Raw genomic sequence first — 25,011 nt, 5'->3', positions numbered from 1 at the left:
CTTTTGAATTGAATATCCCTAAACCTCATTGTACACATTGAACATATAATCCATTGACTCCATATACTTCCTCTAGGAGAAAACCCTTTAAAAAACCCCAAAAATATCTCTCTCTAAATTTTAATTTCAAATTAAACTTTAGAATTGCACTTTTCAGATATTTGCATTTATTTTTTTTTATTTTTTTTCGGTCAGGTGATATTTGCATTTATGTGTGTTGGGCAGATTAGATATGGGCCAAGAAAGAGGCAGCCCAATATATGACCCATTATAGGCCCATCAGAACTTCATTGCATCTAACATGAACTGAGTGCAAGTTATGAAACAAATTACATTAACTGATTTAACAGATTTCTCAAAAGAATCTTCATTGATCAACATATTTATCAAAACTTGACTTGGACCTAGTGGAATATTCTGCCACAAGTTGGGAAAAAGAAGAACACCTATCCTCTAGCAATTTTGAAGGTGACTCATACTCTTCAATAACTCCTGCATTATATAAATGGACAATGAAAAATCAGAAAATAGCAGATAAAAAAAGAGTTTAATTAGGAATAATAGGCACTTTATAGTTCTTGCCTTGATGAAGAAGCAAGACCATATTGCTGTCAAGAATAGAAGTGATTCTATGCGCAATGGTTATGATTGTAGAGTCAGCAAAATGCAGCTTAAGAGTTTGTTGAATCAAATTGTCTGTAGCAGTATCAACTGATGCAGTTGCTTCATCAAGAACCAATATCTTGCTCTTCTTTAGCAGCACCCTACCTAGGCACACCAATTGCCTCTGTCCCATGCTCCAATTTTCGCCGTTCTCGCTAACTGCACATTAACATTAAAGTAATCAAGATTAAGAGATCACCTAAACTATGAAAGTTAGGCAAATTTAAATCACCATGTTCTAGAGAACTAGAACACAAACCTGGAGAGTCCAACTTTCCTTCTTTCTTTCTAACTTCATCTCCAAGTTGACACTTATCTAAGGCCTATACATGAAACAATATAAATGTTGAATATACAATTATTGAGAAACTTGTAGTAAAAGTACTTTATCATTAATGAAAAGAGAGAATAATAGAACAATTTCTCACACTTTTATAGATTAAGAGGATCATTGATAATTTAATAACAAACTTTAAGTGTTTATCAAACTAAACTAAACTAAACCAACCTCCCAAATTTGTTCATCAGTGTACTCTTCAAGAGGGTCCAAATTGTTTCTAACTGTCCCTTCAAACATGGTTGGATCTTGAGGAATAATGCCAAGTCTAGACCTCAAATCATGAAGTCCTACTGATGATATGTTGATGCCATCAATCATAACTCTCCCAGCAGCTGGTTCGACGATTCGGAATAGAGTTTGTATGAGAGTTGATTTACCACTTCCTGTTCTTCCAACAATCCCAGTTTTCAGTCCTCCATAAAATGTGCATGAGATACCGCGCAACACAAGTGGAAGGTGTGAAGCATAACGAACCTTCATCAATCATTACAAATATGACACAATTTATAATGTCTTAGAAGCTAATTTCTAAGAGAAGTAACAATAACTTGTATAGCAAGAAACAAAACAATTTCTTTAAATACCTGCAAGTTTTGTATATCAACCTCACCATATAATGGCCAAGAAGGATCTGGTCTATTTTCTTCTACAACAAGGGGAGGCTCACTAGGAACACAAGTATACTGCATAATCCTTTCTACCGATATGATCTTGTTTTCTAAGCGGCATAGATTCCATACAACCCAAGCTTGCACCATGTTTAAATTTAGTCCATAGGTAACAGCTAAACCAGCAATGCCTTCAATCACAAAATTAGATACAAGTGAAAAAGGATACATAGAAGTTAAAGTTCTTCATTAATATGCAGAGTAACCTTTGAATTGTTTGCAAAATATCATAGTTATGTTGTTACATACTTGGATTTATGACTCCTTTTGGAATAGATACCAAGAATATCAAGGAAACTGCAAATGTGATTGAAGACAACATATCTAAGCGAAAGCACAGCCATTCCATAGCACCAGTAACATTGAATTTCGGCCGAGAATATTCGTCCGAAAGTTTCATATTTGTTTCCTGAAATCTAGACTGCTGATCAAAGCTTCTAATTGTTGATGCACCAGAGATTGTTTCAGCAAAGTGTTGAATCACTGGCGCTTTGCATACTCCAACTAAGCGCGATAGTTCTCGCGCTGCTGGTAAGTAATATTGCTGCAGAAAATTTAAGTTCAGCACTACATATGTTAGTTCAAGATCATCCATAATATCACAATGTAAAATCAAGTTTTTCTGCAAAAGGATGTTACCTGGTACCATATGCTGGCTGCAATGACAGGTATGAATACAAAGAAAACTTGCCATGCAACTTGAGACATCACTGCTATGATTCCAAGAAGCTGTATGAGAGTGAAGGCAACTGAACTAATTTGATTTGGAATGTCAGTATCAACAGAACTTTGGTCAGTAGAAGCCTGCATTAATAAATGTTGTATGAAATGTTATAATGAGATATAAGTACACAAATTATACCTCAAAAATTAACCATGGAAGGAAGAGAAAAAGATAAAGGGTCAAAAGAATGGAACATCACATACTCTATTGAGAATTCTACCACTTGGAGTAGAATCAAAGAATGACATTGGTGCGCGGAAAATGCAGAAGTGCATCTTATTGAATAGCAGTGTAGCAGTTTTGTAACCGGCAGTAACAAGAAGCATAGCTCTAGCAAGAATGCAGAAAGAACTTCCAATAGCCAAAGCAACATAAACAATTATAAGAATTGATCCTTCAACAGGTGATGGATCCTCTTGTGAGATTGGTGTAGCCCAAGTCATCCAATAGTTGCTTCCAATTTGGAGAGTTTGGAACAGAATCTGAGCCAACAATATGAATGGAACAAGAATCCCTCTATATGCTGTGGTGATGTATTTCCAATATATCAAAAACCCAACTTTACCTTTCTCTCTTTCTTCTTCTTGAACTAGCTGGCCTTTTGGCTCACTATGATCATTGATGTCTATTTTATTACCAATTTGATCATCTTTTCTTGCCTCTTTTTGTTCCACAACATGAGCATTAGAGACACTAATATCTTGTTCAAAGGTACTTGTTGAATCAAGTGTGGACAAAGCTTTTTTATGTGCACCAACAAGTTCCATAAAATCAGTTCCATTGTTAAGCAATTCAATATACTTTCCACATTGAGTAATTTTTCCAATTTTCATGACCTAACAACAGGGCATAACAACATCAAGGGTAGTAACTAATAAAAACCACTTTTTGAATAAATGGCAATAAAATTCCAGAATCAATTTCCAACCATGCTTTTTCACTTTCCTACTATTCAATTAACTAGAAGCATAAAAATTGTCATACAATATTAAGCTCCTAGAAATTAATCTCATAAGATTATAAGAACATATACTCACCAATATAAGATCAGCAGCAGGTAAGAACTCTACTTGATGAGTAACATAAACTACTGTCTTTGAACTCAAATGGCCTAACAAACATTCCTGTCAATCCACAAATAAACTAGAAAAAGATTAGTTAAAAAAAGTTATTCATATTTTTATATTATGCATAAGAGACCAGATCATAGTGCACACGATAAATAACAGAAAAAGAGTTACCTTAAAGAGATGAGAACCTGTATGAGCATCAACAGCACTAAAAGGATCATCAAATAGATATATATCAGAATCTTGATATAAAGCACGAGCTATTTGAATCCTTTGTTTTTGTCCACCACTCAAATTTATCCCACGTTCACCTATAATTGTTTGGTCCCCAAATGACAAAGTCTCAAGATCCTTCTTCAAGGAACAAGCTTCAAGAATCTTCTCATACTTTTCCCTATCCATCTTCTTACCAAACAATATATTATCTTCAATTTTCCCACTTTGTATCCATGGTGATTGAGCAACATATGCTTTCTTACCACACACTTTTAGAGTTCCTGAAACCTTTGGTACTTCTCCTAATATACAAGAGAGTAATGTAGATTTTCCTGATCCAACAGTGCCACAAACAGCAACTTTCATGCCATGAAAAACACTTAGATTTATGTTCTTCAATGTTGTAACTGAAGAAGATAAATCCCAAGAGAAGTTTCCGTTAGTTACTTCAATAGCTTTATCAGAAGTACCTAATGGAAGCTTCTCTACAACATCGAATTGCAAGTCTTCGAGGCGAAGGAACAACGAAATCCTATCAAGAGAAACCTTAGTTTGTGCAATCATTGAAATTGTTTCTGGAAGATTGTATATAGGCTCTTGAAGAATTCTGAATGTAGCAAGTGCTGATAAGATTTTCCCTGATTCAAGTGGAATCCCTACAAGCATGCAGGTGCCAAAAGTAACAACAGAAACAAATGTTGGAGCACCCCAAAACACAAATGTGGTCATGGCTGAAGTGTAAACAAATTTTTTTAGCCACATTTGTTCAGTTTTTCTGAGTTGAATTATCTTAGATAGAAACTTCATTTCCCATCCTTGTAATTTGAGGATCCTCATGTTCCTAAGAACCTCTGATGTTGCCTTCATTCTTGTATCTTTTGATTCCATCAACTTTGTTTGGAACTTCTCTTGCAATGATCCTAAAGGGATATTTGCCAACATTACAAAAACTGTTGCAAAAAACGCAGCAATTGAAGCAATGCCAAGATTCTTATACAAAATCAATAATGCTAATGAAACTTGCAATATTACTAGCCATAAATCATGCATGTACCAACTGAAAACACCGATTCTTTCGGCATCAACCGTCATCAAGTTGATTGTCTCCCCTGAAGTATGTCCCTTTTTTGATTGACAAGACAGGGTCAATGATTTGTTATAGATCATTGTCACAAGCAGTGCTCTGATTCGGATTCCGATTTGTTGCAACTTAAAGAACCAATGCCTTTGTGAAAGACATTCAACAATCTTTGCTACAAAAAATGCAGAAACCAAAACATAGCCCTGATTTTCATAGAGTTGTTTTCCATCAAGAAACTGAACAAAAGCATCAATAAGATAAGGACCAACATAAGAAGCCAAAGTGTTCAACAATGCAAGAAATGCAGTGAACAGAATCTCTTTCCATGCTGAAACTACTAGCAATTTCACAAGCTTAAGAGTGGTTATGTGGTTTGTTCCACCACAATCTGCTTCAACCTTTTCCTTGAAAGCTGGAAAAGCTTCAACAACACTATCTCTGGAATCTAGTTGTGGAACATCCTCAAGGTCTAAGATTTTCTTATTACCAAGAGCTATAAGAGAACCAATCCAAGAGAATGTTAGAATGCTGAGAATTCCAGCATTCGAATAAGGCGTAACGGTTTCTCCCCCTCTATTAGTCTCTTTTTTCTCCATGGAAGAAGCATGATCATCACCATTCAATAGAGGTTCCTCAATGGTGCTGATATCTTCACACTCATCATTCTTCACAAAACACATAACATAACAAAAAAACAAGCCAACAAGAGTAGCTACCACATCAGAAACTATGCACTGAGGTGGTAAAGGAACATGTTTTTTGTATAGAATAAGAACAATGATGTCCACTATAAAGGAAGAACAAGAAACAAACAGGTAGAAGGCACACCAAATTCTGAATAGTAGTAAGGGAAATCTTCTATGATCATTATGCATGGAAATAGCAAGAACACCCCAAGAAACAGTTTTGAGAGCCAAATCCAAAAGGGTAAAAAGCTTTTCTTGTGTCAAACTAGTTCTATACCAAATGAAGTAGTTGATGAGAGAGAGGAAAAGGTTGAAAGCTGAAAAACCAACAGAACAAAACAGAGTCTTTTGAAACAAAGCTTTATTATTATTATTAGTTTTCTTCTCTTTGGATTCTACTGTGATGATTCTCTTACAAAGCAATGGCACCAAAACCATTGCCAACAATAGAAGATGGAAAAAGGAAGACAAGGCATGAAGGAAAATGGGTTTGAGTAGAAAACAAGTGGGAGAGTGCATGAGAGAAGAAAATAAAGATGAAACAAACCACATTGCTTAGTTGTATGAAGCAATCAAACACAAAAAAGGAATGAGGCTTATTATGAGGAAAAATGAGAAACTCTATAGAGGTATATAAAGCAGTTCTAACTTCTAAGAAATGTGAAACTCGTGTGAAATGAAAAGGTGAATTATAGAAGGGAAAAAGAAAGCAAAGAGAGTTAAAGGGTTAAAGGAGAAAAGGAGGGTGATAACTGATAAAGGTGCTGCCCCATGCATGGATAAAGCTATATATACGTCAAAGTTTCACATTGATTATAAGAACATATTAAATAAACATTTGTATAATAATTATAGGAGGTTCTTATAGTTTTTGGTTAAATATACTTTGTATATAATATAGTAGTAGTAATAATAAAAGTGACATAGTATAAAGAGGCTCAAGAGATTCTTTGCATGCTTTAGTTTAATCGGAAAAAAGAAAAACAGTTATATGAAGCACGGACACTTCGTTGAATTGCCGTATCTGCGTATCGGACACATTTTGGATACGATACTCATCGACACTCGTCCGGTATCCAACCGTATCTTAATAAAAAATAAAAAATTCTTCTCCGATACACTTGGACACACCTAAATATCATTATGTGTCCGCGTGTCCAACTTTATTTTTAACATATATTATTGAAATGAGTTTAGAAATAATATATATTATTATTTATTAAAACAAAAAATATTTTAGTTACTTTTATATAATTAAAAAAAGACATTAAAAATAGTTAAAAAATTATTTTATATTTTAACAGCAATAAAATATAAAAAATTTATTGTAATTTATCTAAAAAATACTTTATATTCTATATATATACCGTATCTCCGTATCTTATAAGATTTTAAAATTCATATGTCCATATATCCCGTGTCGTATCGTGTCCCGTATCTGTGCATCATAATATAAAAGTGAACAAAATTAGTTTTGAATCACAAAATGTTGTTTCAATATATCTATAGATTTGACAATGCTCTGAATATTCATAGACAATAATAATTTATTTTATTTATTCATATGTAGATTAGTGGATCAAAATGAAAATTTATTCATCTATAGTTTATTTTTAGGATTTAAGTTACTAATTTAAAAAAAAAAGCTTATAAAAAATACAAAAGGTTAAATTTTTTAATATATTTTTATATACTTATTAAAAAAATTAAAAGCTCTTACTAACAATAACTTCAACATATATTTTTATATTTTAAATAAATTAAATTTAATATAGACTCCACCTATTTTTTAAATGTTTCTATACAAATAAAAGAATATATCTGTATATAAATTTAAAATTCACAATTAATTAGTCCAAAATTCACTTACTCTAAACAATTCAGTATAATTTTTGTCTGATATAGTGATATTTTCTCGGACACAAGCAACACAGAGGAAGTTATTTTCTTATCAGCTCAAGTCATTTTCTTTCATTCATGGCACATTTTCTTTCATTGGACACTACACACAAGTACACATATATGTAATCTTAGTTGCTAAGTATAATCTTAGTTGCTAAGTATGCTTGCATAACAAGAGCTGGTAGAGCCTTTATCAACTTAATTGCCAATAATAATAATAATAATAATAATAATAATAATAATAATAATAATAATAATAAATATTATCCACATACAAATCATTTACACATATAAGTTCATACAAATCTCTTTAACCTAATTCACCTCACGCACCACTATCTAACAAACTTTTTAATCAATGCACGAATATATATAACTGCCTTTTTTTGAAAGAATTTTGTTTCCTTTTTCGAATTTTCTCAACATTTTCAATCTACGTTCTCTTCGTGATTTCCTTCTTATCTACGTTTTTTAAATCAAGTTCTGAACAGTTATCCACTACAAGAATTTAACAAATTAGCGATGGATTTTTGTGAGAAATATTTTTTGTCACTAATCCGTCACTAACTTGCAAGAAATTAGTGAGGTATTAACGACAAAATTAATGAGTGGTCACAAAATATCCGAACATGAGAAAAGCGAATGATTAGCGAGGGATTCACGAGTAAGTTTGTTTCTCGCAAATTGACTTTAGTAGCTAAAAAAAGAGCGAGAAAAATTTTCTCGCTAATTTGTCACAAATTAATTAGCGGGTAACAATGTTCTAGCAAATCAGTCACTTAGGGATTCAATCGAATAAAAGTAAAGTTGTGAGGGATATTATTGTCACTATTCCGTCGCAATTGTTTGATATACGATTAGCGAGAAACAATTCACACACTAGTTCGTCGCTAAATAAACTTTGTGCAAAAAGTCTAATTAGTGAGGAACAATGTTACTAGCTAATCCGTCACAAAGACTTGAAATACATTTTGCGAAGGACAATTTCCTAGCTAATTTGTCACCAAAGTTTTTATTTTTAGCGAGCAACTAGTTTCTCGCTAATTTGTCGCATAATATTGTCAAATTCAAAATTAGGATAGCGATAGAAAATAGTCGTCGCTAACTCGTCGCAATGTATAAATCATTCAACTAGGGAAGTGTTCCTTGCTAATTAGTCGCTAAAGTAGAAATACGGATATTGAGCACCTAGGACCTAAGTAGCGAGAAATTTGCGACCGTTTAACAACTGACATACTTTGTTCGCTGATTTCAAGTCGCTGATTAGCGGGAGAAATATATTTCTCGCTAAGTTGTCGCAAGTTTAGTTTAGCGAGCGACTTGACAACTGCAATTTCGCTGCAAAGCAAAAGCTATATCCTATCTATTTTGTAGCAAATTACTCGCTAATCTTGTTAGAAATTCGTCGCAGAGTTATAACAAATCCAAAACTAACCGAAAAAATGTTAGAAGTAAGTGATCGTAATTGAGTCACTAATCAAAAGCTTATTTAGTTAGCGACTGCTTAAGAACTGATAGACTTTACATCAACTAAAAGTATAAACATGAATCACTTGAGAGTTTAAAATATAAACATGAATCACTAATTTAAGTACTAACTCAAAAAAATGCTACTACAACATTTATCCAATAGCAAAAACTATGAGACACATAATATTATTTAGTGATGCAAAATAAATTTTAACATCATTACAGTAACTAGGGAATAAACCATTGATGGTAACAAGATTATCAAATTAAAATTTAATAATGTATAAAATATTATAAACATAAACACCAACAAAAATAACAAAATAAAAGTATACTAGGCATGTTAACCATAAAAAATATTTATGCAATTTTAATGGACAAAATTTTTAGTATATCGTTAATTTATCATAATAATTTTAAAAAATATAATTAGAATCTTTAAAAATTTCTGGGCGACATTCAAATTCATAAAATTGAATACACAATAGAATCATATCATTTTAAAAATATTATTTGTATATTTCAGTATAACTTAGAATAAAAATTTACTCTATTAAATATATATTTAACCTCATATATTACCTAGAACTTCAAACTTTGACAATCTTATATGAGTTTAGGCAATAGAAAATTTTAGAAAAAGACACGACATCTTTAAAAATTATGTTTATTTTTCAAAACACAAACCTCAATTGAAAAGTTGTATACATATTCTTTGTTCACCCATGATTTCACTATCTAAAATAATATGAAATAATTAATGAATTCTACCCGAGTACCTAACCATACAATTATTGGCACATGTAGAAAAAGAAATCTATATCATAATATTTTATATTCCTATGCGAGTGCAGAAATTAGACACTATGTCCGAACATCTCACAATTGTGCTCAAAATTTTTAAGAAAATACAACAGTGCTTCAAACTACACTGCCTCCTACAAGGACATGTACACACTGTAATGCACGTCTGTTTCACCATAAAACATTTGACATGTGTTGCAATGGAGGAAAAGTCTCTTTGCCTCAAGTAAATGCTCCTCAGGAATTACTAAACATCTTCTTAGACCCTTCTGCAGAAGGGAACCATTTCAGGAAACACATTCGTGGTTACAATCATGTTTTTTCATTCACTTCGTGTGGTGTACACATAGACGAACAATTAGCTTCAGCAAATCATGATATATATACATTCCGTGCTCAAGGATCAATGTACCACAGTATAGGAGGATTTTATCCGGATCAAGGGACGCGGCCACGCTTCTTGCAACTATATATATACGATACCGATCAAGAGTTACAAAATAGGACGCTGGAGAACACACAACTGCATGAAAGTTTAGTTTTGAAGCTACAACAATTGTTGCACCGATATAATCCTTTTATCCATGTAGTCCACCAGCTTGCACAACGACTAGATGTGCAAGAGTGTAGTTTGGTGATCAGAGAGCGACCTGCTAATCAACCACAATACAGTCTCCCAACTGCTTTACAAGTAGCAGCCATAATAGTCGGTGATGATATTGAAACAATAGTGCGCGGACGAGATATCAAGGTTCAAACTCATACTGGTAACCTCAGAAGGATTCAAGAGTTTGTTGGGTATTACGATCCACTACAATATCCTCTTCTTTTTCCATTTGGAACCCATGGATGGGATATAAATACTCGAACTCAACGTGGAAACAAAGTATCATGCCGGACATATTATAGCTATATGCTCCAGGTACAAACTCCTATATTTGTTACATTATTTATAGACTTCCGTAGATGATAGTTTGTACCAATACATCATTTCACAATTTCTAACAATTTTCTATAATCCTCAATATTCGTAGATCCACCCCAATGATCACTCAACAGTTTTGCAAGCGGGGCGACTTTTTCAACAATATGTTGTTGACAACTATGTGAAAATGGAAACAGGCAAGTTAAGATGGGTTCGACAAAGACAAAAGGAACTTCGAGCTGAACTGTATCAAGGTTTACAAGATGCTTTGCACACAGAAGAGAATAATGCTGGTAATTATTCAACTTAATGGCCACATGATTCATCATTACGTGTTGCTGAATTTAAACTTTAGAACTAATAATACTTTTCTCTAAAATCGATTTTAGAAAATGTTAGCAGAAGAACGATATTACCATCATCGTTCATGGGAAGTCATCGAGAGATGACTCAACGGTACGAGGATGGCATGGCTATTGTTCTTAAAGAAGGCAAACCGGATATTTTTCTAATTATGACATGCAATCCATCATGGTCAGAAATAGCTTCAGAACTCAGTCCTACTCAAACTCCACAAGATCGTCCGGATCTAACAACTAGAATTTTCAGAGCCAAGTTTGAACAATTAAAGCAGGATGTTATTACCAAAGGTGTATTGGGAAAGGTAAAAAGTTATATTTATGTCACCGAGTTTCAGAAAAGAGGATTGCCACACGTACATATGTTACTAATCTTAGAAAACAATGACGAGTTGAGTGATCTTGACCAATATGATAGTTTGGTCCGAGCGAAAATACCATGTAAAGAAACAAAACCACACTTACATGAGGCAGTGCTAAGGCATATGATCCATGGTCCTTGCGGAACACTAAATCAATCTTCACCGTGCATGAAGAACGGTCAATGTAAATGCAACTACTCAAAAGAGTTCATACCAGAGACACGACGAGGTGATGACTCATACCCTCAATATAGGAGGCGATTCGATGCTCCAATCCCTTTCAACCAAAATGTCACAATTGACAATAGATGGGTGGTTCCGTACAACTCTTGGCTACTACTGAAGTATAATTGTCATATCAATGTAGAGATATGTAGCAATATCAAGAGCATAAAATATCTATACAAGTATTGCTATAAGGGACCAGACCGTGTGGCAATGGAGGTTCACAGAAGTTCTCATTATGATAAGGTGCAATAGTTTATTGATGCAAGATGGATTGCTGCTCCAGAGGCATGCTGGAGGATATTTCGATTCAACCTTTACCGAATGTACCCATCAGTTGAAAGGTTGCAAGTTCATTTGCCAAATCAACATCAAGTGAGCTTTTATGAGCACCAAACTATTTCTGAAATAGTTAATAATGACTATTTCTCAAGAACAATGCTCACTGAATTCTTTGCACTTAATCGGGCCGATGACCAACAATCTAGGCATCTTTTGTACAGGGAAATCCCAGAATATTACAGTTGGCACAGCAAGGAAAAAGAATAGCGTCGACGCAGGTCACAAAAGAGAGCTATCGGTCGGATCTATACCGTGTCGCCAATAGAAGGTGAACAATTCTATTTGCGTGTTCTGCTGTCAAATGTAAGGGGCCCAACTGGTTGGGATGATTTGCTAACAGTCGATGGTGTCCAATATTCATCCTTCAAGCAATCTGCTCAGCATCGAAGACTGTTGGAGAGTGATAGTAGTATAAGATCATGTTTGGTTGAGGCATCCATTTTAAGAATGCCATGTGCTTTAAGAAGGTTGTTTGCCACCATTTTAATTTTTTGTGAGCCAACAGATGTAAGAAGTCTGTGGGACGAGTTTCTTTCATGTATGGTGGATGATTACGCATCAACAGGCACTACAACCTCCAATGGGTTGACAAATCGTTTGCTTAGTGATTTAAATGACATCCTCCTACAACATGGAAAACATATTGCACAATACGATTTACCAGTTCTAACCTCGGACAACGACAACGACAACTTCATGCCTAGAATTATTCAAGAAGAAATGTCCATCGAAGTTCTTCAAGAAGACCTGTGTTCTATAGAAAGATTGAATCATGACCAGTCTGCAGCTTTCAGGTGCATTATGAATACAGTTGATTGAAGAGAAAATGGAGTGTTCTTCGTTGATGGACCGGGAGGATCAGGTAAGACATTTCTTTACAGAGCTATAATTGCATACTTAAGAAGTAAAGGGCATATTGTCTTGGTAATTGCGTCCTCAGGAATAGCTGCAACTTTACTGCCTGGTGGTCGAACAGCTCATTCTAGATTTAAGATCCCAATCAATAGGGGTGTTTAAAACCGATCCGGACCGAACTAAACCGAAGAACCGAACCGAAAAAACCGAAAACCGAAAAAACCGAAAAAAGTAATGTGTTGCTGTTTTTTTGCGGTTCGGTTCGGTTTTCGGTTCTCACTACCAAAACCCTAACCGAACCGAACCGAACCGGTGTTATTAAAAAAACCCTAATATAAAAGTAGCCTTCCTCCCCAATTCATCCTAATCTAGCCGCAGCCACCCCTCCCCTATCAGGAACCCTAACTCCTCGAGCTCTCTCTCAGTCTCTCTAGCGCAGTGTCTCAGCGCCGGACCTCCTCCTTCTTTTCCGCCATCGACGTCGCCGAACAGCACCATCGCGGCGGTGCGGTCCTTTCCTCTCCCTCTCCCTTCCTCGTAGGCTCGTAGCACTCCTCTCTGTCCCTCATCCTCGACGGCTCCACACACCACCTCTCCAGTAGCCGTCTCCTCCACGAACCAACAGCCATCGTCGTCCTCAACGAACCGCAGCAGAACGCACCAGACGCAGTCGAAGCCGCTGCAGTTCGTCGCCCTCTCTCGTTTGTTGTTGAAGCCGTGTCGGTGTCCAGTCTCTTCTTCTCTGTCATTGAAGCAGTGTTGTCCTTCCATCTCAGGTTTTTTTGTTCTGATTCTATTTATTTTTTAAATTCTGTTTTAATCTTCTTATGGATTCAGATTTTGTTTTTTAATTCTGAACTTTTTGTTCTATTTTGATTTGGGGTAATTCAGGTTTAGGGTTGGTTCTGAATTTTTGTTTATTCAATGTTAATGTAGGAAATGGGAAGGTGAAAGACGAAGAATTTGTGGAATTAGTGCACCAAATAAAAATTGTGGAATTAATTTGGTTGTGTTTCTGATTCTATTTGGTTGTATATCTTGATTCAGTTTGGAATTGGTGCACCATTTTTGCAAAATTTTTGGAATTAGTTTGGTTGTGTATCTTGATTTTCTTGATTCAGTTCAGGTTGATTTATTTTGTTAGGTATTGTTGCTGGTTAAATTATTGATTTATTTTGGTAATTTGATTCATTGTTGCTGATTTTGTTCTGTTTGTTGAAGTGTTTGCTGACTTGGTTATTCATTGATGGATTGCTGGCTTGCTGCTGGTTGTTGTTAACTTGTTAATCAATAAATCAATAATTTTAGTTTTATTGTTCTATATATTTGTTGTTTGATTGTTGATTGTTGTTCATTGCTGATTGTTGTTCATTATTTTGTTGTTATTTTTTGAAATTGCTAGTAATTACTTTGCTTTTCATTGTTCATGGTTGATTGTTATTCATTGTTCATTGTTGATTGCTGGTTGTTGTTTATTGTTCATTACTAATTGTTTAAAATTGTTAGTAATTAGGTTGATGAAGGTAGCTATTTTGTAAAATAGGTCAATGTTGTTCTTTTTCCCCCTTATAATATTTGAAAAAAAGCTACTTTCTGTTTCAGGTTGGGGAGATTATTAGTAAATTTGAGAAGAAGGGATTTTACTTGAAAGGTAACTTCTTTTGTTTTTGTTACTACTTAACATACGAGCTAACAATTCAGCTTAGAAACTCCACAAATTGCTAGTAATTACAAAGCCTTTCTTTAATGGATTGGTCTAATACATTATCTCTAGTTCTATTGTTGCCATGGTTTGGGAGGGTAAAGGTGTTGTTGCAACTGGCCAAAAGTTGATTGGAGCAACAAACCCCTTGGCATCTGAGCCTAGAACTATTCATGGTGGTCTTGCATCGAATGTGCTTTCTATAGATCTTGCCATTCATGGTAACTATTTACTTAAACTCATCTCAATCTAACAGCATAGTTTCGAATGTGCTTTCCATAGATCTTGATCGTAGGTCTCTTAAGTAAATTTTAGGTTGACAAGTACAAATGGTTAATCTTTTTTTTTGAAATAATTGTTCAAATTAATCATAAAATCAAGTGCACTTTAAATAAAGGTTGTAGTGGTCTATGTGTGTGGATCTTTTCTGATTGGAGTATTGGACATGTCAGTAGTAAAATTTTAACATTGTTTGATAAGGTAGTCCCTAGTCCCTAAGAGATGATGGTGAAGATTCACTTGTGATCAGATCAAGTGCTTTTACCAATTATTATTGTTTTTATTATGTAATTGACTTTTGATTTCAGGTAGGTTTGCTTGAAGAAGTTTCATTGTTTTTTGGTGTCGTTGGAGAGGACACCAAGACGTGGCTATCTGTTGCTGGAAATTTATTTTTATTTTTTGTTGTGTTGACTATTGAACCTTTAAACTTCTTTAATTGTCGTATTTTAATTTCTTTTGTTGTTGAATTTCATTGAATCGAGACTTTTGTTAGTTATGGTGTACATGTATTCTATAATTTCAATGTTATGACTTTGCATAATAGTATGTGGTTATTTTTTGATTTGATTGAAAAAACCGAACAAACCGAACCAAATCAAACCGATTTTAATTGGTTTGGTTTGGTTCGGATGACTTTGACAAAAAACCGAACCAAACCGAACCGTAGTTTAATTAAACGATCGGATCGGATGGCTTTTCCTTAAAAAATCGAACCAAACCGCACCGCGAACACCCCTACCAATCAATGCAGAGCCATCCTCCACGTGCAATATAAGTAAACAATCTGATCTCGCAAAACTGATTAGGCAGACAACAGCGATAATTTGGGATGAAGCGCTAATGGCTAATAAAGAGACAATGGAATCATTGGACCGCACATTGCGAGACATCTTAGAAAACAATAATCCATTTGGAGGGAAGGTGATGGTTATGGGAGGGGATTTTCGCCAAGTACTACCTGTTATGCCAAAAGGAAGTAAGCCGCAAATGATTTCAACTTCTATTGTTAAATCACATTTGTGGGCATTCACCAAAATTCTCCACTTGCGACAAAATATGCGATCTCTTAATGATCGTGATTTTGCGGAGTATCTTATGCACATAGGGGATGGGATTGAACCTACCATATGTGAAGACTTGGTACAAATAGAAGAACACATGGCAATACCATGGGAAGGTGAAGCATCATTACACAAATTAATAGAAGAAACCTTTCTAAATTTGCAATCTCATGGGTGGGATGCATCTTATATGGTGGAAAGAGCGATATTGACACCCAAGAATCATGATGTGCAACAGCTTAATGATATAGTCATCAACCAATTTCCGGGAGACGAACGGATTTTAGCATCCTTTGATGAAGTAGAAGGAGATACAAATAATATGTATCAACAAGAATATCTTAACTCGATCTCCACAAGTGGATTGCCACCTCATATGTTGAAGGTAAAAAAAGGTGCTCCTCTGATGTTACTGAGAAACATAGCTCCTAAAGCAGGCTTATGCAATGGCACAAGGCTACTGTGTCGAGAAACTTTTCAAAATATGTTAGACGTGGAAATCTTAACAGGCCATCACTCTGGAAAAAGAGCTTTTCTGCCTCGGATAAAACACAAAACAACTGAGAACTCATGATTACCCTTTGTGCTTATTATAAAGTAATTTCCTGTAAGGTTGAGTTTTGCCTTAACGATAAATAAATCACAAGGGCAAACTATCCCTAAGGTAGGGATCTATCTTCCTAAACATGTGTTCAGCCATGGTCAATTATACGTTGCTTTATCTCGAAGTGTTTCTCAGTCAACCACAAAAATCTTAGTCAAAGAAGGAACAGTAGATGGAAAAAATGGACAATTCACAAGGAATGTGGTGTTCAAAAAAATTTTGTTTCCTACACCTCAGGTAATTTATGTGCTTGGCAAATACGTGAGCCTTTTTACAAGTATAATCCGTGTATTATGTAATTTTATCATTATAATATCAACATTGGAATAGATAATTTTATTCACTAATTTTAACAACTAATGACTAATATTTTTAACAGATAAATTGATATCAAGAGAGCTCATCAGCATATTAGAAGAGATAAGCGAAAAGAACTGGAACCTCTACTTTACCCAACAGGTATGCACCAACTACAATTCAGATAAATTATAAAAATTATATCATACATCCTTAAAATATGGTGAATTCTATCCAACCCCCTCTAAAATAACATGTAGGTTACCCTTCATGATGTGTCACACTTTAATTGGTCATTATCTTAACTATAGTTGGGTTATTTTGTAATTTATTATTTGAGATGGGTATTTATATAATTTCTTAAAATATTAAATTTCTACCCCGTTAATTGAAGCACGTTCTCACGCAATCTCTTTCTTCAGTGCATCATTCCTTAACGGGTCGTTGAATTCCCATGGCTCGTAACTTCCCTATTCTTCCCAGTATAGCCAGCGCCGACTTAATTTCTATCTCTTATCCTCTCACTCAATCCTTTTTTTTAGCCATGAATCACTCCTTACCAATATAAACATCATTAATGGTTAGTTCGGTTATTAAATTTTTTTATTAAAAAAATATCTTTATTTAATTACACGATGGAATATATATTTATATGTAAAATATAATATAATAAAATAAATCTATTCAGAATACTTAAAAGTATAATTAAAATCATGAACATATAAATATAATACTAAAATTTGTACTCTAACCAAGTAAACATATTTTTTATTATACATAAATTATTTAAAAAATAAATATATTATTAAAATTAATAATACAAATTTAAAATAATAAAATCCAATTTTTTACTGTATTTTTTATAATATTTTTATTTTTTTAATTTACAATGTATTAGTACTTTATTATTTAATTAATGATTAAATAAATTATTTTTATAAAAAATTATTTTTGTATTATCTTAGAGAAGAGACTAATATAATAGTTTAAAAAATAACGTAAAAATAAAATTTTAAATAAAAATATTTAATATTAAAATTTTTAAATACAAAAATAATTTGTATAAATATTTAAAAGATAAATATAAATACATGCATAAAATAAATAAAACAGATAAAATGGGAGTACTCATGAGAAATAAATAATTATTTTTGTCTTTTTTATTTATTTTAAACATATATACTATAAAAAATATTTATAAGAAAGTTAAATTTGTGTTATTAATTTTAACAATTTATATTTTTTAAATAATTTATGTATGATAAAAGATATGTTTACTTGTTTATAGTACAAATTTTATTTTTATATTTGTATATTCTTAATTTTAATTATACTTTTTAAGTACTCTGAATAGATTTATTTTATTATATTATATTTTACATGTGAATATATATTTCATATATTATTTTTAATGAAAAAATTTAATAACCGAACTAACCATTAATTACGTTGGTAAGGAGTGATCCATGGCAAAAAAAAGATTGAGTGGGAGGATAGGAAATAGCAATGAAGTCGGCGCTGGCTATACTGTGAAGAACGGAAAGTTACAAGCCATGGAAATTCAACGACTCATTAAGGAATGATGCACTGTATAAAGAGATTGCGTGAGAGGCAGTAGATCACAGTTAAGGGGTAGAATTTTAATATTTTAAGAAATTATGCAATTACCCATCTCAAATAATAAATTACAAAATAATCCAACTATAGTTAAGATAATAACCAATTAAAGTGTGGCACATCATGAAGGGTAACTTACATGTTATTTTAGAGTAGGTTGGATAGAATTCACCTTAAAATATATATCATTATTGGTTTTTTAAGAAATTATAGTTTGTAATGTTTATATTTACTTTGAAAAACTCTTCAAATTTTGATTTCTTTAAATGTTGCTATCAATTTTGTAATTTTAGCAATAAAATTATAGAAATTAAAATTTTAAAACCAATAAAAGGTAGAGGTATGTCTTATTTGGGATGTATCATTAATTAATTATAAAGTAATATATAAAACACTATTGAAATATATTGTGATACATATATGCAACAAATTGCAGGAAACAGAATTTCAATCGTTATGGAGTACATGGAAGGATGAGCAATCAATAGCATCAATGAGACCAATTAACAATAAAGTAAGGATTACAGTATTAATGACAGTGACAACTGCACTGATCATACATATTTTTGTTTTAGTGTTACTAATCAAACGTGAAATTGACTCAGGTTCATCCAATCAAAATTTATTCTATTGGTTGGGGAGGTACAGTTAAAGCAGACAAAACTCAATTATGGAAGATGGTAAAAAGAGAAATATTGGATGAAAAGAATAAAAGGTAATGCAATAAATTTTTTTTACATAATAAATATTTCCGTCTATTTCGTCCTTTATACCAATTATGTTAAAAATTGAACTCTTTTTTTTCAGCCATGAACTTAGAAGAACACAAATAACTCATTTCGATACAAAACAATATCATTGCAGGTAATTGTTATTAAAATAAAAAAAATCCTAACAACAAAAGATGTAATATCATTTAATTTATATTTTTTCAATGATAAACAAGGATTAATGTCATTTTTTTATTCTTTCAGAAAGTTCAATGTAAAACAAGATATCACAATTCTGCAGGTTTTAATTGAATTCTTCTCTATAATAAACAATCAATTTAATGGAATAAACCTGAAACGTTTATATGGTTATTTTTATGGTAATCAAAATCTGACAGTTTTTCAAGATGCAAGAAGTTATTGACAAGGAGATGTATGATGAATTACGAAGGATTTTTTCAGGTACATAATCTTTGTATTCTCCTAATTATTTCATTAATACTCTTATTGTTTGATATTTAAAAACGAAAAAAATAAGCATATTCATTTCCTCTATCCTTCCACTATTTGTAGGAAAATGAAGGCCTCTTCAGATTCAGAATCATATTTTGGCCTACCACTTAAAAAAGAAGAAGACAAACCTGCATATCCATGATATTACGGCAAAATTAATCTTTTGTAAATAACTAACATGCATTTGGGTTTATAGATATAGATATACTCTTTTTAAATTAGGATAACATTTTTTTCGTTATTTCTTGAACTATACCTTTTTATGATAATATTTACATGTATCTTTGTTGTGTGCTCTTATAATTTAGCATTTTAAAGATTTTCTATAATAATTTTACTCTCAACAAAATTTTATCTAAATAAGGCTACGTTAATTCTAAAATGATGAAAAAAATACTTATCTGACAAATTTAAAGGGTAAATGGTATATTAACACCGACACTAAAATATATGATATAAATAAGATCACGTCAATATTAAAATTAAAAACAGATAATCTAATAAATTTGAAGAACGAATAATATATTGCCAAAATAAAATTAATTTCTTCAAAACAATAGAAGAGCGGCTGAACAGGCACAAAGTGCCTGTTGAGCCGCTAGTTATCATAACGTCTATTATTTAGACCAGTTCTATTATCGTGTTTCTATCTCTATATTTTTCAGAACCAAAAGACAGCAAGACGCAGAAAAAGATCAGTGATAGATGTTTGTAAGTGGAGCAGTTATTTAATTTTCTTATGATTGCAGTAATTATTTTTGCATTGAATCTGGGTTTTCATTATTATTGTTATTTAAATGCGCTAAAAATTAGAAATTTAATGTTTGTCAACGGACAACATAATACTCGAACTCTTACCAAACCAGAACCCCCTGACTTTCGAACTCTTACCCCAATGCAACCAGCAGAACACACCCCCCTCAGTTGTGGGGTTCCTATTAGAATATCATAATTAGAGAACAAAATCAGGAAAATATCAAAGAGAATTAAAAAAAATCAATGGAATTTATTAAGATATTATTCCATAACGAGTGTACTCTTAGCGTACTCTTGGTCTATATATTGGTAAGAACTTTGTAATTACAAATGAGAAATATGAATAACAAAAATAATACTTTTCTAAATAATTCTTCGTTTCTTTCCTAAACTCTTTGTACCATGGTAACATGGTATCAGAGCAGAGTTAGGTTCTAGGGACTCAAAATCAACCATTTGTTTACAAATTGCAAATATGCTATGCGATAGTTTTGGAATGCGATCATCACAAACCAATTTTGACAATCTGTCAATTGGTTTCAAACTAAACGGATATGATTATCTATTATGGGCAACTCTGATGAAAAAAGCAATTGGTGGAAGAAGAAAGAAGAAACACACCAAAAAAAACTGCTTTAATATTGTGGGTTACCCAGATTGGTGAAAAAATAACCCCAAGTCATCAAGAAATCAGAATAAGAGAGCGGTCTGTGAGCATCCCAGAGGTCACTAACAGCGGTGAGGCTAGAAGAGAGGATGCAAGTCACTATGGCAAGGCGGCAGCGGCGGTAAGGGCAAGGACTACTGATTCTGAACTCTTTGCCTGCTCAGCCCAAACCGCGACTCAATATAAAGGGGAGACCCAGAATCAGAATCCAATTAAAAGGATAAATGAATGGATTTTCGATTATAGGGCTACCGATACTATGACTCATGACCTCCATGATTTTAATAGCTTGACTATACCCTCAAAAGCTCATATTGAAACAGCTAGTGGAAAATTAATTGATGTTAAAGGAGGAGGCTCCATTACTTTTTCAGAAAAGTTGAAATTAAAAAATTGCCTCTATGTCCCTACACTATCATCAAAATTATTGTCTGTTAGCCAAGTAACAAGGGAACTAAATTGTGTGGTACTCATGTACTCTACCTTTTGTCTTTTACAGGACATTCTTACGAAGGAGATCATCGGGCGTGGTACTGAGCGAGAAGGCCTTTACTACGTTGATGAAGTAGCACACCAGGGTCATGCCATGCTTGCTCACGGAACGGTTACTAGGCAACTTTAGTTATGGCACGGGCGTCTCGAACATCCTTCATTTGGGTACCTCAAGTTACTATTCCCTAGACTTTTTACAAGTAGTACTGAACCCCTCAAATGTGAAACTTGTATTCGTGCAAAAAATCACAGAGTTTCTTTTCCTCCAACCAATGCTAGAGTCAATTCCATTTTTTCTCTAATACACTCAAATGTGTGGGGTCCAGCTCCTATTTCCCATAATAATTTTTAATATTTTGTGTTATTTGTGGATGATTTCTCTCGCATGACTTGGGTATATTTTTTAAAACACAAATCTGAAGTACCTGATAAGTTCTTTGCTTTCTACCAAATGATTCAAACTCAATTCAACAAAAAAATTCAAGTACTTCGCTCAGATAATGGTGGGGAATTTATAAACCAGTCAATGCGCGATTTTTTAATGAAAAATGGTCTTATTCATCAAACTTCTTGCCCAAATACACCCCAACAAAATGGTGTGGCTGAGCGGCGAAATCGTAAGTTACTTGAGATGACCCAAGCCATGCTTTTTGATGCACAAGTTCCAAAATTTTTTTGGCCTGAAGCTATAGCGACCTCTGCCTACTTACTAAATTGCCTACCTACCCAAGTTCTCCACCACAAAACACCCTTACAAGTCTTGGCTACTCAAACTATAATTCCGCCTATTCTAACCTTACCACCTCGAGTATTTGGATGTTCTGTCTTTGTCCATATTTCCAAAGCCAATAGAACCAAACTTGATCCTTGTGCAGAAAAATGTGTTTTCGTTGGGTATGCTACACACCAAAAGGGGTATAGGTGCTACAATCCAATCACCCGTCGTATTCATGTGACCATGGATTGTGATTTTTTAGAATCTGCATTTTACTTTAGCCGCCAACATGACATTCAGGGGGAGAACAATAATGAACTACCAAGTTGGCTAAATAACCTTTGTTGCCCAGAAACTGTTCAAACAGAGCAAGTAGATGGAGCCACCGACCATACTTCACTCAACGTAGAAAATAACTCGGTACATACAACCAGTGAGAGTCCTTTTGAGAATGTCAGACAAGAGGTAAGTAATTGTCCATCTGATAATTTACTCCCTGTTTTTAATGAGGCCACTAACAATAACAGTATAGCACTGGAACATGAAAAACCTGAGCCCAATACCTTTATTCTTCCTCCAAGAAGAAACAAAGGGATGCCTCCTGATCGGTACTCACCAGAACATGTTCCCCGTAACACAAGATACCCAATAAGAGTGGCTAGAGAAGGAATGACAGATGTTGCAAAGGCTTTTTCCGCCAGACTCTTAACAAAAGACATTCCAAGAACTGTCCGAGAAGCCAATGAGAAAGCTGAATGGCGAAAAGCCATGAATACAGAAATGGAAGCTCTAGAGAAGAATGGAACTTGGAAAAAGTGTATCCTACCGACAGAAAAAAAGCCAGTCGGGTGCAAATGGGTTTTCACCATTAAACACAAAGCAGATGGCACTATTGAACGGTACAAGGCAAGGTTGGTGGCCAAAGGTTATACACAGACCTATGGTATCGACTACACTGATACTTTTTCACCTGTTACAAAGATTAATACTATCAGGGTGTTATTTTCAATAGCAGCAAAAGAAGATTGGCCACTCCATCAATTTGACATCAAGAATGCTTTCTTGCATGGAGAGTTGAAAGAAGAAGTGTACATGGAAGCTCCTCCAGGTTTCTCAACGGGATTTGAAAAACATGAAGTTTGCCGATTAAAGAAGGCTCTTTATGGGCTTAAACAATCTCCACGTGCTTGGTTTGGAAGATTTACAGTTGCCATGAAAAGGTATGGGTACAAGCAAAGCAACTCTGATCATACCTTTTTTTTTGAAAAAATGGGAAGATTTAATCACGTGCCTACTAATCTATGTGGACGATATGATCATAACGGGAAATGATGCTGAAGAAATTGCAAAATTGAGAAGGAACCTATTTACAGACTTCGAAATAAAGGATTTGGGAGGACTAAAATATTTCTTAGGAATAGAGATTCTACGATCTAGCAAAGGAATCTTTATCTCCCAAAGAAAGTACATTTTGGACCTTCTGGCAGAAACAGGAATGGTGGATTGCAAACCAATAGATACGCCTATGCAAGTTAATCACAAGTTGAAGATGGTAGAAGGTGCCACCCTAGCAGATAAGGAAAGATACCAGCGAGTGGTTGGAAAACTAATTTACTTATCACATACTCGGCCTGACATAGCTTATGCTGTGGGAATAGTAAGTCAGTTTATGCATAAGCCACAAGAAGATCATATGGAAGCTGCCATGAGGATAGTTCGATATTTAAAGGGAGCTCCAGGAAGTGGAATCATTTTCAAAAGGAATGGCCATTTGAAGGTTGAAGCATACACTGATGCAGATTGGGCGGGCAACCCAAATGATAAAAGATCAACAGCTGGTTACTTTACACTTGTTGGAGGTAACCTGTTAACCTGGAAAAGCAAGAAGCAAAAAGCTGTAGTTCTTTCAAGTGCTGAGGCAGAATTTCCAGGGATAGTTAAAGGCATAATTGAAGTCTTGTGGATAAGACAATTGATGACTGAGATTGGGTTTCCACCACAATCGCCAAGCCAGTTGAAATGTGACAATAAAGCCGCAATCAGCATTTAGAGAATACTGTACAACATGATAGAACAAAACATGTTGAAGTGGATCGACACTTTATCAAAGAAAAAATTGAGAATGAAATTATTGAGCTTCCATTTGTGAGATCAGAAGATCAGTTGGCTGATATTCTTACTAAAGCAGTGTCAAGACAAGCCCTTACTAAAGTTCTAACCAAGTTGAGTATTGGTGATCCCACTACTCACCTTAAGGGGAGTATTAGAATATCATAATTAGGGAACAAAATTAGGAAAATATCAAAGAGAATTAGAAAAAAATCAATGTAATTTATTAGGATATTATTCCATAACGAGTGTACTCTTAGCGTACTCTTAGTCTATATATTGGTAAGAACTTTGTAATTACAAATGAAAAATATAAATAACAAAAATAATACTTTTCTAAATAATTCTTCATTTCTTTCCTAAACTCTTTGTACCATGGTAACAGTTCCTGCATCGCTCTCCAATCCGGCATAGACACTGAGCACTATACGGTATCTTAAGTTGATGGCACTTACATTCATTCCCTTCACAATAATTGACCTTGCATTTGCACATCCGGATACTCTAACAGGTGGTGCCGGTGGATCTTTCCTGTTCGACAGTTGCCGTGGCAGGCACAGTTGGGGTGCAATCTCGCGCCACATCCCTGCAGGAGCAGCTAATGGCACAGCTAATGGCACAGCTTCCTTGGCTTATACACGTTTCTTCGCGATTAGGCCTCCTTCTATTGTTTCTTCTTGGATGATCAAGATTAACGGCCTCAGCCTCAACCAGCATGGTTGATGGCAGCATCAGCCAAAATATCCAATTCCGACATTATTGCTTGCACCTAATAAGTTGAAGATATAGGTGAA

At 34.0% G+C, this 25,011-nt stretch overlaps 2 protein-coding genes, 1 long non-coding RNA gene and 1 pseudogene across 5 annotated transcripts; 3 read left to right on the top strand and 1 right to left on the bottom strand.

Moving 5' to 3' along the window:
* Window positions 1-249: 249 nt before the first annotated feature.
* LOC107496270 (ABC transporter C family member 3) lies at window positions 250-5,971 on the bottom strand. Of its 2 annotated transcripts, XM_021127070.2 has the most exons (11): window positions 4,736-4,831; window positions 3,637-4,601; window positions 3,433-3,519; window positions 2,599-3,231; window positions 2,311-2,475; window positions 1,921-2,215; window positions 1,588-1,802; window positions 1,172-1,477; window positions 923-986; window positions 583-822; window positions 250-492 (listed from the first exon to the last, which is right to left on the bottom strand). In XM_021127070.2, exons 1-11 carry the CDS (start codon window positions 4,761-4,763, stop codon window positions 368-370), a joined length of 3,123 nt encoding a protein of 1,040 aa, XP_020982729.1. In that variant the 5' UTR covers window positions 4,764-4,831; the 3' UTR covers window positions 250-367. The 2 variants fall into 2 exon arrangements, with proteins under 2 accessions (XP_020982729.1, XP_015972968.2); XM_016117482.3 differs by having other exon boundaries at window positions 3,637-5,971.
* A 3,843-nt stretch (window positions 5,972-9,814) lies between these two features.
* LOC107496255 (uncharacterized) lies at window positions 9,815-11,750 on the top strand. The gene is made up of 3 exons (XM_016117471.1): window positions 9,815-10,546; window positions 10,659-10,842; window positions 10,939-11,750. Exons 1-3 carry the CDS (start codon window positions 9,815-9,817, stop codon window positions 11,748-11,750), a joined length of 1,728 nt encoding a protein of 575 aa, XP_015972957.1.
* Window positions 11,751-12,377: 627 nt separating this feature from the next.
* LOC107496254 (uncharacterized) lies at window positions 12,378-19,546 on the top strand (annotated as a pseudogene).
* On the top strand, window positions 13,076-15,206 carry LOC127740643 (uncharacterized). 2 transcript variants are annotated; one of them, XR_008001328.1, is made up of 5 exons: window positions 13,076-13,468; window positions 13,629-13,698; window positions 14,295-14,343; window positions 14,467-14,615; window positions 14,982-15,206. It is a non-coding gene; the product is annotated as an uncharacterized LOC127740643 (long non-coding RNA). The 2 variants fall into 2 exon arrangements; XR_008001327.1 differs by having other exon boundaries at window positions 14,295-14,615.
* Window positions 19,547-25,011: the final 5,465 nt, after the last annotated feature.

Source organism: Arachis duranensis, chromosome 7 (genome assembly GCF_000817695.3).
Source record: "Arachis duranensis cultivar V14167 chromosome 7, aradu.V14167.gnm2.J7QH, whole genome shotgun sequence".
Lineage (NCBI taxonomy): Eukaryota > Viridiplantae > Streptophyta > Magnoliopsida > Fabales > Fabaceae > Arachis > Arachis duranensis.
This window is presented reverse-complemented; position numbering and strand designations above follow the sequence as displayed.

Coding starts and splice junctions, on each gene's coding strand:
- LOC107496270 (XM_016117482.3), bottom strand. CDS start 5,967: ATGCACTCTCCCACTTGTTTTCTACTCAAACCCATTTTCCTTCATGCC. Junction 3,232..3,432: donor CTGCTGCTGATCTTATATTG/GTGAGTATATGT, acceptor CCCTGTTGTTAG/GTCATGAAAATTGGAAAAAT. Junction 2,476..2,598: donor GTGGTAGAATTCTCAATAGA/GTATGTGATGTT, acceptor TTATTAATGCAG/GCTTCTACTGACCAAAGTTC.
- LOC107496255 (XM_016117471.1), top strand. CDS start 9,815: ATGTGTTGCAATGGAGGAAAAGTCTCTTTGCCTCAAGTAAATGCTCCT. Junction 10,547..10,658: donor ATTATAGCTATATGCTCCAG/GTACAAACTCCT, acceptor CAATATTCGTAG/ATCCACCCCAATGATCACTC. Junction 10,843..10,938: donor CACAGAAGAGAATAATGCTG/GTAATTATTCAA, acceptor AATCGATTTTAG/AAAATGTTAGCAGAAGAACG.